Source organism: Myotis daubentonii, chromosome 8 (assembly GCF_963259705.1).
Source record: "Myotis daubentonii chromosome 8, mMyoDau2.1, whole genome shotgun sequence".
Classification (NCBI taxonomy): domain Eukaryota; kingdom Metazoa; phylum Chordata; class Mammalia; order Chiroptera; family Vespertilionidae; genus Myotis; species Myotis daubentonii.
Genome location: NC_081847.1, coordinates 26,219,019 through 26,232,291, shown reverse-complemented (window position 1 = coordinate 26,232,291; position 13,273 = coordinate 26,219,019). Strand labels below are relative to the sequence as shown.

Sequence of the window (13,273 nt, the reverse complement as noted above, 5' to 3'; positions counted from 1 at the left end):
TGATGAAATGACTATAACTGTCATATCAGGGAAGTACATAGCAGGTAATTACAATGGTAATTAACAACTTGCAAGACCCTTTAAAAACAGAATTGAAGAATTTTTCTGTGTTATATAGGTTTGCTATTATGACATAAAACTTTGATCTCCCACCTCCCCTTCCTTCTCCAGGTACGCTTGGTGTATCAACACCTAGCAATGGCATGGCAACTCAGGAGAATGGAACTTAGTTTTAGATATCTATGTAGAAATGGAAAAATCTACTATTAGTCACCAAAACTTCATTCTCGGCAGCTTGGTGATTTTTAAAATCAATGGGTATTAATGAACTTCTGGAGGAAAAGGAGAGTGTTAATTGAATGAATGAACTATATATACAGGATATTATAATAGGCACCTGGGGAATATAGAGGGAGAGGGTAGTCATGACCTTGATTTCAAAGTGCTTAAAATTTATGAAGAGTTCATAGGATAGTCATTGTGGCTTCACCCTGGAGGAGAATAACAAATATCTTGCATTGCTTGCCTGGATAATAATAATAATAATAGTAATAATAATAATAATAATAATCAAACTTACCTGGTATGAGTGACGATGTCTGTCAAGGCACCACCTTCTAGAAATTCCATGACCACCCAGAGCTCGTCACTGACAAGATAGCTGTTGTACATGTCAACCACATTGTCATGGTGGTAATCTCGCATTATCACAACCTGGGCAAATGGAAAGAGACTTTTTGACTTGTGACAGTAAAATGTGGCTTCCAGTTCGATTAGGGTGACATTTGTGCTGTGAGTACAATAGATTGAGAGTTGCTATTAGAAATAAAGGCAATCAAGTCAGCAAATTTAGAGAAAATGGGAAGTCAATCAGGCATTGATGGGGGGTTGGGGAGAATAAGGAGTGAGAATAGGCAGAGCCAGGACAAAGGTTGCATCCACAGAGGGGGCTGAGCTGCCTGTTCTGGGGGGATGTGGTAAGATATCCCTAAGGATCTCCTTTGGAAGGAACCATCCATATCCTACCGTTGGTTAACCTGGTAAAGTATCACTAACTCATGGCTAAGTGAGTAAATGGTGCATCTCACAAGTGAATGAAGTAAACAGTTACTAGGGTTGGGGCCACGTGATAACAACTTAAAAAAATTTTTTTAAATATATTTTTATTGATTTCAGAGAGGAAGGGAGAGAGAGGAATATCAATGATGAGGATCATTGATCGGCTGCCTCTTGCATGTTCCCTACTGGGGATTGAGCCCACAACCTTGGCTTGTGCCCTGACCGGGAACCATGACCTCTTGGTTCATAAGTCCACACTCAACCACTGAGCCACACCAGCTGGGCCAAACTTCACTTCTTGGGAGAAGGTCTGGGTTGAATTTGAGAGAGGTTTGGGCTGAATATAGAGGATGGATCTTGAAGGTAAAAACAAATATGGCCCAGGCATCAAAAGGCTAACTAGAATTTGTTTGCTGGAGAAAGCTTCCAGGAATTGCTGCCCTGTGGCTGCTTCTGGTGACATTTTTGGAATTAGCATTGAATAATAAATTATAGAGTTGTTTATATGAAATCGTATTTGCCCTGTCTGTTCCAGAATTGCAAGAAATACATTGCAAAAATCAGGAATTGTGGACTGGGAAGAAGGTGAAGCCGACTCACCTGATGCTGTCTGCGAGGCTCAGAGCATGGGAAGGAAATGAACACCTTGGGAGCTGGAGATCTGTGGGGTGCTGGTGGCTTCACATGAGCCACCACTGAAGACTCCAAAGTCGCAGCTGATTGCCTGTTTATAGTGTCTGTTTATTGTTCTGAGAACTATATGTAGGTGGCACATTCTTTGCTAAAGACTGACATGTTATCTAACATTGGAATCCTGACTTGATATCTTTAAGACTTAGATTTCTCATCTACAAAAGCTCATCTCTCTCTTCAAGACCCCCTATAAAATCATTAAGCACTCCAAAATGTTTTGTCCCTGGACACAAGTGCTCATTTTTCCTACCTGTGTACATTTGGGAGCTCTCAAGTGATAAGCAAGTTTAAAAGATAAAATAAGAAAGTGAAAAAATAGGTGCAACAAATAGATAGAAAGGGTTAATTTCTTAATGTATCAAGATTTCTTACAAACCAGTAGGACAAGTGCTACCACTCTAATTGAAAATGGTGCAAAGGCCATCAAGTCAATATAAAAATATAAATATGGACTGTAAACATTTAAAAATACATTCAGCTTCACTAGTAATAACATGTTAAAGCAGTAAGATTTATTCATGTCTATCTGATTAACAGAGATAACAAGATAGCATCCAATGCTAGTGAGGGTAAAACAGGATTATTGGTGAAGTCCAAATTGATTCAAACGCTCTGGAAATGATATACCATTTCTTTAAGTAGAAAAAAATATAGAAAGAAAATACTGAAATATTAGCATGGAATATTTATTGGTTGTAGAATTATGAGGCTTTTAAAAATATATTTTCTGTATATTCTATAGGAAAAAATCATTATCCCTACAGTTAGGAAAAAAACGTTTTAAAGTTCCTAAGGAGTGATAGTTAGTCCATTGTTAAACTCACCTTTGTTTATTGTGATGTAAAAAAAAATTGGCTCCAAAGGACATGGAATGTAAAATATACACTGAGTGGCCAAATTATTATGACCACCCCATCAGTACTTCATTGACACTTCCAAAATTATTGAATATTGAAAACTTCCTAAGCAAATATTCTCAAGGTTTTATTATTATTATTATTATTATTATTATTATTATTTGCATAACTAATTCACTTCATTGTACTGATGGGGTGGTCATAATAATCTGGCCAATCAGTGTATATCTACCTACATAGAGTAGCATGAGGCTTTAGAATCTGACATCAACCTGCTGTATGACTGTGGGCTAGCCATTTAACTAATGCGAGTCCAGACTTCCTTGTTGCTATGGTGATGACATCTTTCTGTTTCACAGAGTTGGGAGAATCACACCAGATCAATGCTTGGCACAGTGGCTTATACACACGAAGTACCTCCTAAAGGTAGCAGCCATACGTGCATAGAAAGAGACCAGAGGGAAGGATTATGGGGGACGTTATTATTTTACTTTATATTTTCACTGTTTTCTAATGTCCTAACATGTACATGTACTATTTTTGAAATGGGAAATAAGTGTTACATAAGTGAGAAAGGATGATCTGGACATGCCATCTACCTCATTAAAAAGCAGCTCTCGCCTCTGCTGCTTTCGAAGGTCCATTTTCTTCACTGCAACTTGTTTCCCTGTGTGTTTCTCGGTGGCGATGCACACGATGCCGGTCGACCCTTCCCCGATTTTGATAAAGTTGTCCAAGTACTCCCTGGGGTCTCCTGGGCTGACCACCAGCTGCAGGGCAGCCCGAAACTGTTCGTGGGACACCCTAGAGGGCTGCTGGTCTGAGGAGGAGCCCCAGCTGGGTGGGGGGTAGGTGCTGGATGAGATGCTGAGAGAGCTCAGGTAAGAAGCGGTGGAGATGTACTGTGAGCTGGTCTGTAGGGAGGGGTGGTGGTACAGGGTGGCTTTGTGGTACCCAGATGGGTATTGGTGGCTGCTTGAGGAATAGCCCGCTTTGCTTTGACTTTGAGGTAGTTTGGCAGGGCCCCTGGGGTAGGTGTCGGACCCTGACAGTGGAGGGCTGAGAACCATCTGTGCTCGATCGTAATCCACCTGGGGAGACAGACAGGGATGGAGAATATCCGCCTGTTACATCTGAATGCCACAACCAGTTGGTTAGGGAGCTAACATATGGCTGGTCTGAATGAAGAGTGCCACTGCACGCCTGGTCATGGGAGAGGCTTACCTTTCAAGGCCCGGGTCATCCCAGCTCCCACCTTTTATCTGACTTCCAATCTCCCCATCGAGCCTCTTTCTTTCCCTTTCCCTATCAAATTCCCCAGAAGCAGACTCTGAGGACAGGATTTGAATGCAAGTAGCGAGTGGGACATGATCTCTGGAGTTATGAAGTGAGACAGGAGAGAGGAAAATACCAATAAAAGATGAATTTTTATAACCAAGTTTTATAAAAAGTATGATGGTTAATTTTATGTTTGAGCTTGGCTAGGCTATAGTACCCAGCTGCTTGGTCAAACACCAGCCTCAATGTTACAGTAAAGGTAATCTAAGATGTGATTAACATTTAAATCAGTACACTGAGTAAAACAGATTACTCTCCTTAAGTGGATAGGCTGCATCTGATCAACTGAAGGCTTTAAGAGAAAAGGTTGAGGTCACCCGAAGAGGAGGGATTTTTTTTTTTATCTAGATGGCTCCTGGACCCAAAACTACATAAATTCCCACCAGAATTTCTAGCCTGCCAACCAGTCAACAAGATAGACTTTCCAGCCCCCACAATAACATAAAGCAATCCCTTAAAATCTCTCTCTCTGTACACACACACACACACACACACACACACACACACACACACCCCTTCCTGAATTCCCATACTAAAGGGTACTACATACTATTCACATACATAACCTAGCATGTATATAAAAGGAAAAACATGGCTCCTTACTGAAAGCTTGTATATTGTAGTCTCCCCTCACATTCCAAGGATACTTGCCTAAAGCCCTGGATAGTACAGAACACAACATTTACTGTTTTCTCCTATACATACATACATACATACCATTTTACTTAAAAAAAACACATTTTACAGCTTCTCTTTAGTATATTCAAACTGCAGCATCACTCTTGCACTTTGGGTTCCTTATTAAGTAAAGTAAAGGTTACTTGAACATAAGTACTGTGATATTGAGACAGTTTATCTGATAACCAGGACAGCTACTATAAGTGACTAATGGGAGTGGTGGAATATATACAGCCTGGATACACTGGACAGAGAGATGATTCATGTCCCTGGTGGGACAGAGTGGGATGGCATGAGATTTCATCATACTACTCAGAATGGTGTTCAATTTAAAACTTATAAGTTGTTTACCTCTGGAATTTTCCATTAAATATTTTCAGGCAGTGGTTGACAACTGAAACCAGAAAGTAAACCATGGATAAGGGAGGCTAGTGTATAGCATTAAGCTAAACATATGCAATGTTCTCACTAAATAAGTACAATAGAGTTGAGAATAACCAAAGTTTGCAGGGAGTTGTGTGTGAAAGAGAAATTTGGTCAGCCCTCAAAGAGACACCAGCAAAAAACATTCCAGTCTGATTTGAAGAGTGGATTAAGGGAATTTGCAGGAGAATGGGGAGGACAGACACAGCAAGGGTAGGAAAAGCCAGAGAGAGGCTTGTATGACACTAAGTATAGGTTCCAGCAATCACCCTGTTTCAGGGATCAGAAGGAGCTCTAGTCAACCCTGGAGTGATTGAGATGAGGGATGGGAAATATACCACATCATACTATGATCACCTCATTGCTCAGGGCAGAAAGTGCTATTGATCAATGAACTCTTTCTGTAAGATCCTGGTGACAACACAGTGCCAGATACATAGACGATGCTCAAAGGTTTGTTGATGGGACCTCAGGCTCCTTCTTAACACAGTGCCTCAGAAAGTCTCCACCACTCTACTGGATGTACATGGAATAACATTTACATACCTCCTCACCCCATCCACCCCAAAGATCTAGGTCTACTTTAATATGGTGGCTACTGACCATATGTGGCTATTTAATTAACATCAATATAAATGAAACGAAATTAAGATAAAACTTCAATTCCTTAGTCATATTAGCTACATTTTAAGCATTTTTTAAGTCACTGCATTAGCAGCACAGGTAGAGATTTCCATCACTACAGGAAGTTCTATTGGGTGGCACTCTTCTGGATGGATTAATTGCTCCCAGTCAGTACATTCATTGATTCATTTATTCCAGCAACTATGATGTGCTAGGCATTATTGCAGGTACATTGAGAAGGTCCAGTTATAATAAAAATGCATGGTATTTCTGCTCTCCTGGAGCTTATATTCTAGAGAAGGAGATAGACGATAAATAAGTAAAACAATACATAGACAGTATGTGGTCCAGTAGTGATAAGTGATATGAAGAAAAATAAAGCAGAGTGAGGGGGTTGAGAGGAACAAGGTGCCATATTGGACAGGAAAGTGCTCTCTGCCCTGAGGGGTGCCATTCAAGCAGAAACTGGTTGAAGTGAAGGAACAAGCCCTATGAATGTGTAGGGAGGGCGCGATCCAGCCAGAAGGAGGAGCACAAGTAGGATTTCTGAGGCACAAATAGTCTTGAGAAACAACATGGCGGCTCTCCTGGAGTGGAGAGGGAGACAGTTTGGAAGAATGAACAGAGAAGCAGCCAAGAGCCAGAAGACCACGGAAAGGATGCTGGCCAATTTTCTGAGGTAGGCGGGAGCCACTGGAGGTTGCAGAGCAGAGAGGAGAAACATGATCTTGACTCCAGATGCTGGAGAAGAGACTTTGGTGGTAGGAGTGGAAACAGATAGCAATTGACTGCAGTAAGCTAGTCAATGTGGGCTGAGATTAGGGTGGGTCCTATAGAAGGGGTGAAGAGAGGTGGGATCCAGGGTAGGTCTGAAGTTAGAGCTGACAGGAGTTGCTATGGATTGAATTAGAATCTGAAAGAAAAGAATCAGGGATGACTCCCAGGACTTTGGCCTGAAAAACAGGTCATTTAATGATTTGAGAAGCACAGGGACAGGAGTAGGTTTTGGGGTGTGGTAATCAGTCTCCATGGTGGCTCCCAATGATCCCTGTCTCCTGACATTTATATCCTGGTGCCATCCCAGTATATGATGGGAATGATAGTAAGTGCCTTCTGAGGCCAAAAAAATCACATGGTTTCTTGACTTTTTCTCTTGGGTCACTTGCTCTGGCTTTCTCTAGCTGGCATGTCATGAGAACACTCAAGAATCCTAAAGAGAGGTCTAAGTGGCAAAGTCTCCTGCCAAGAACCAGGTAGACTGAGGCCTCTTGCCAGCAGCCATGTGAGTCATCTTGGAAGTGATCCTCCAACTCCAGTCAAGCCTCAGGTGACTACACCCCTGGTTGACATCTTGATTCCAACCTCAGGACAAAATCACCCAGATAACCTAGCCATGGAGACCTGATGCACAAAGAGTATGTGCAATAAGAAGGGTTTATTGTTGCTTTAAGCCATTACATTTGGGGATAGTTTGTTACACAGCAATAGATAACAAATACATGGAGGGAAACAGAGTTCTGTTAGGATCCTGTTAAATTTGAGAGAGTTGTTAAGTAAGCATCCATGTGGAGATGTCACTTAGGTGATGTAGACATGCCTGAGTTCAGAACAGCGTTGCCACTAAAGACATGAATCTGATCAGTATTTAGCTGGCATTACAAGCCATGATGTTGAATGTGTAAGAGAAGGTCCAAGGACTCCAACGTTTAGAGATCAGAAAGATCAGGAGAAGGAGTGGCCAGTGACATAGGAAAGAAAGGAAGGGACTAGGGTGCCCTGGAGCCAAGGGAGGGAAGTATTTTGAGAAGAAAAGAGTAATGAAGCATGTTGACTGCTACTGAGAAGTCAAGTAGACTGGGGCATGTTGCTCACTGGATCTGGTAGCATGGTGGTCATCTGGAGAAAGGCTGATGTCCCAAGCTCCTGTGCCATCACACAGCATGACTAGAAGCCTATTCCACAAGTCAGGGAGCAAGATCTGCACACAGTGGGATCCTTAAAATTGCTACCATGGCCTGGCTGGCATGGCTCAGGGTTTGAGCGTCAGCCTATGAACCAGGAAGTCACGGCTCGATTCCTGGTCAGGGCACATGCCCAGGTTGCAGGCTCGATCCCCTGTCTGGGTTGTGTAGGAGGCAGGCAATCAATGATTCTCTTTCATCATTGATGTTTCTATCTCTCTCTCCCTCTTTTTTCTTCTCTGAAACCAATAAAAATATTTTTAAAAAAAATTGCTACCATAGCACCATTCTCAGTTCTTCTGTTCATGACCCCACACGACAGTACCACCCTGATGCACAGCTGGTAATGCAGCCTTCCCTGCCTGGAGAACACCCTCGCAGGTGAGTCCTGCTCTCAGACAGTCTCCCACCCAGCAGCAGAGACCAGGGAGCTGCTAAGCCATGTCCTGTCCTGACTGCAGAGCAGAGAGAACACATGCTTTTAAGGGACATACATGTTAGGGCTGAATTCTGACTCTGACAGCTTGAGTCAAATCACTTAGTCTCTCTGAGCCTCAGTTTCCTCATTTGTAAAATGGGGATCATAATATCTCCCTCACAGGGCTTTTATGAGGCTTAACTGGGGCAACCTAGAGCATCCGAGTGTTTAAGAAAACACACCCTGGGCTCGACATCTTTTACCTGCCATTTAGAAGTTGTGTGACATTATGCAAGTTATTTAAATTCCCTGTACTTCAGTTTTCTCATCTGTAAGATAGTAGTAATAAGAATAATTCCTACTTCTATAGGTCACTGTGAACTCTGGAGTATTGAATACACATCAATATATTCTAGGTGGTGGTATTATATAAAGTGCTCAGCACAGCAGTGGGAATGAAAGAAAAAGTAAATAGTAATTACAATATTAATAAAATAGCTAGCAGTTATTAAATATGTACAAGGTACTAGTGATATATATTCTTATACATTAACCCTCAAAACAATCACAGAGGTTCCTTTAATTATAATATATAAAGTATTGTATTATAATTAAAATGCTATATTCAAAAGCAAGCTGATTTTTTTCTAAGTCCCTGGATTTTGGCCATACACAAGGAAAACTGGTGCATATATGTGATGACTGTAGGGGGAATAAAATTTCGGTATAAAATAAATGATTGGGTTCTTTCTACAAACTAAGCTTGAGATTAGCCAAGCCTAGGCTAGTCACAGGCAAGCGTGTGAACGGAAGAGGGGTGTATTACTTTTATTTTGAAAAGTTGTCCTGGGAACCATCAAATGCCATCATCTTCTAGTGTCTCCTTGGGAGATTTCTTCCTCTACTTTAAGCAAAAGTGAATTCATTCCCCACAAGTCTGGATTACTTATAATACATACATACATACATATATATATATATATATATATATATATATATATATATATATATATATATATGTTTTTAAAGCCTCACTTGAGGACATATTTATTGATATTTAGAAGAAGAAGAAGAAGAAGAAGAAGAAGAAGAAGAAGAAGAAGAAGAAGAAGAAGAAAAAGAAGAAGAAGAAGAAGAAGAAGAAGAAGAAGAAGAAGAGAGAAACATCAATCAGTTGCCTCCCACACATGCCCCAACCAAGGCTGAGGATTGAACCTGCAACCTAGGCATGTGCCCTGACTGGGAACCTAACCGGCAACTTTTCTGTGTATAGAACAATACTCCAACCAACTGACCCACCTGGCCAGGGCAAGATATATTAAAATTAAAGAAATTGGCCTGGCCGGTGTTGCTCAGTGGTTGAACATCAGCCGGTATACCACTAGGATGCTGGTTAGATTCCTGATTAGGGGCACATGCCGAAGTTGCAGGCTTAATCCCCAGTAGGGAGTGTGTGGGAGACAGCTGATCAATGTTTCTCTCACATCAATGTTTCTATCTGTCTCACTTCTCCCTTCCTCTCTCTAAATGTGTGTGTGTGTATATATATAGATATAGATATACAATATATATATATATATACATATATATATTGATATATGTATCAATAAAAATATTTTTTAAAAAAAATAAAGAAATTGCATCCTTTAGGAATCACAAACACTACTCCACACTGCACTGGGCCGCCTTTCTTTTTTACTGAGCAGCAGCAGCATTGTCAGGATCTAGGTTAACAGCAGGCATGTGGCATAAAGAAGAGACTCCTGCCTGCGTGAATGGGACACTTTTTAGTCAGACAGAATGCAGAGTCATTCGCTGGGAGCTAAATGTCTTTGAAATTAGGTCTGTGAGACAAAGCAGTGCTATTGTGTTTCATGCCTGCTGCAGAGTCTTGAAAAGCGATGGATGAGAAGCAACCACTATCAAAAGAGACAATTTTTTGAACCAAACTTGAGGTGTGCTCATCAAAGGACAATAGACTGCTTGTCTAGACTGTGGGAACATGTGATCTTCCCTGCTGGCTTTCATCCATTCAAGGAGATGGTGGGTAAACAGCTGACTTTGTGAAGGAGAAATGCATGAGTGACCCTTTTCGTGGCCACCATGTCACTGACGATGTCCTCAGTTGGGTCTTTATGAATCCCAAATGTGGGATTCATGATGGCAAGTATTGCTGGCTAGCACATTTGTGGCAGGCCTCATTCCTTTTTACTCTGACCATCAAGCAGGGACAATTTATTCCATGTTATTGTTGACAAAACTGAGGCTCAGGGAGGGGAAACTGCTCCCAAGTAATACAAGGCACATGACCCTATAGCCCTAAGATTACATACACCACCCCGTTCTTTTGCTCAGGTCAGTCCTTTCCTCCCAGTGGGAGGGTATCTAGATGTCCCACGTGCTTGGAATACTGACCTGCTTTCTTCCCTGCCTTGGCACTTCTACCATTAGCTGTCACCTCCCCGATGTGTATATTCACGGCTGGACACTCCCTCTTTAGTAAGATGCAGGGGTCTTTTATTGGGCCCCTTCCATAAACCAAATTCTCTATTAGAAGTCTATTCTTGCAGGATGGATAGAATTCTATCGATGATAATGATACTTGACATTTGCTGAGTGCTTTCCATGTTCCAGGAGTTGTTCTAAGCACTTTATGTACATGGTTGCATTTAAACCTCAAGTTACACAATGAGATGGACCCCATAATCGTTCCGTTTCACAGATGAGAAAACTGAGGCACGATGGGTTTAAGTAGGCCCTGCAAAGTTCTCAAAGCTAAGTAGAGTTAGAATGCAAATTCAGACAGTGCTACTTTAGGACCTGGGCCTTTGATACGATCAGAAAGTGGAGAGGGACAGGACAGAGGTGGGTGCAGAGTGGAGTGACAACTACAGAGCTAAAGCCTGTTAGGGTGTTTCACTGGGGCCCAGATGTCTAAGAAGCCTGGAGCAGAATGCAACAACTGGACCAGAAAATGATGGAGGAGGGAGGAGGGAGATGTAAGAAAATTAAGTTGTTTGATTTTTTTGTTTTGTTTTGTTTTGCAAGAGAACATTTATTGGGTATATTACAGATCTAGAATAAGTAATTTATACAAGAAATGGGCTTAGGGAACAAGTTATGGAGGTAAAGGAAGGGCCCTTACAGCTTGGGAGTGAGGAAAGCTAATGGTAACGTGCAGTGGCGGGTGAGGGGGGGGGGGAAGAGGAAGGGAAAGCCATATGTGTGCTCCCAGGATGAAGAGACCCTGAGTTGTGGGGGTTTTTTTGTTTGTTTGTTTTTAAACAGTCTTGGCTTAGAGAAATAAGCTCAAAATATACAAAAAGAATAATCATCAGAGCAAACTGAAATGGTCCTCTATGTGTATAATCCATCACTTTCGTTTCTGCTTTGGCCAGGGCAGAATGCTGTGTTCAGCTACAATAATGTCCAAACATTCTTCTGTGGACTCTTCCAAAAAAGAAAGCACAAGCTTTCTTTTGTAGCAAGGCTTCCTGGCTCTTACATGGTTCTTAAACTGTTAGAATTATTTAATTATCCTGCTCTAAATAGTCTTTCCCATGATATCCAATATTTGAAAGTGAGTGAAACATAAAGGATGAATTTGTCCATTGATACTGTCTTGCACATACACACACATCCGTGCATGTAAGAAAGACTTGCAAAGGTGTAAAGCTTGAACTATGCAACCTTTTCTACAACCTGTAGTATATTCAAGAAAAAAATGGAGTATATGTGGAGTCCATATGAGCAGGCCTATAGTGTTGTGAGAGAGATGTGGGGATGAATTCCACAATGCAGTGGACTTGGATGAGCAAAAGGTACAGATAGTTCATAAACGAATCCAATGACCCTCCCACCATCCACACCCCAAACCATTTCCAAAAGATCTAAGCAAGTAATTTACCTTTGAAGACCTATTGCAAAGGCACAGGAACCAGAGAGGGGTGGGAATCTGCTGCGCAGGACTGAAAACAATGAAGAGAGACTAGGAAGTCTATTCCCCACGCCTCCGAAGAGAGCAGCCCTGCAGTTTGGTGATAAAGTAACTTCAGAGAAATGAGCCCATGGTCTGCATATTTCTGAGAGGGGTTTCCATATGGCAAGATGTGCTAAGAGAAGGCTGGATCATTTGGGCAAATTATCACCCAGGCTGCTAAACTGCTTAGCTGCTGTTCCAAGGCCACTAATTGTCATTGAAAATCGGATACCTTCCGAGAAGGAATTCTCCCTACAGGGACCTTTTAAAACGCTGAAAGAATGCGCAAGCAGTCTTGGTTTCCTTTCTCTCTGAAATGGCTAATGACATCCATTCATTGTTTAGTTTCCTGGGGCCTTTTAGTATACCATATAAATGAATTCTTAAAGAACTGTGCTTTTTCATGGCTCTATTCAAACCCAATCAAAAAGTAAGAAGGACAAAAACAAAAACAAAAGGCTGTATTACATGGAAGTAAATAATTCCCGGTTAACAGCGCTGCCAAACTACCCTTCCACAATGCACACGATCTCTCCAAGGGTAGGGTCAGACACAGGCTTGTGATGTATCAAAATTAAACGTAATTATAGCAATGAATTCATTTAATCAATCAATTTCACCAGCGGTGGACAGGGCATAAAACTCCACACAGCTATCAATAGCTCTGATTACAGCTGGCTGTCAGCCAGAATTCCCCTGATCCATGTTAGTTAAATGCACATTAATCTGAATTTGGCAGTGTAATCAAGGACCTAACTGAACTGTGAAATTGAATTCTGCAGTAGAACATCATTTGACCATTTTATGCCAAGGCTGGAAAAATAGGGTTGGTGGGGGGAGGGGGGAGAAAGAAAAGAAAGGGGGGAAAATCCTGCTTCAGCATCTATTTGTCACTGTGGCCTTCTGTACCGGTGATAGGGAGGCCGTGGCTGGATTGTTCTGGATGGAGCGGTGTGTGTGTGGGGGTGGGGTGGGGTGGGGGGGGCTAATGCTTTAAGGTATCTACTGAAGACCCTGATGCAGGATGCTTAGGAAGTAAGTGAAGTTCCGGATGGTCAGGCAATTGCTGGATTTCCAAACTGCATAGAGCAGAAAGTCATTCACCATATTTAGTGTTTTTTGCAAGCCAGTCTCCCACACCATGACATTGGATTCCTACTTAGGCACATAGGAATTTACACCTTATGACACAGAGTTGGAAGAGTCATGCCCTTCCCTGCCTTACAAAACATACGGCAAGTTC

At 41.7% G+C, this 13,273-nt stretch overlaps 1 protein-coding gene across 1 annotated transcript in view; it reads right to left on the bottom strand.

Moving 5' to 3' along the window:
- PAK5 (p21 (RAC1) activated kinase 5) overlaps positions 1-13,273 on the bottom strand; it is a 248,355-nt gene that overhangs the window by 21,404 nt on the left and 213,678 nt on the right. The window contains exons 5-6 of the mRNA XM_059705572.1: positions 3,209-3,700; positions 581-714 (exon numbers count right to left, since the gene is read on the bottom strand). Coding sequence (XP_059561555.1) covers positions 581-714; positions 3,209-3,700 — 626 coding nt within the window. The remainder of the gene's footprint in view (positions 1-580; positions 715-3,208; positions 3,701-13,273) is intronic.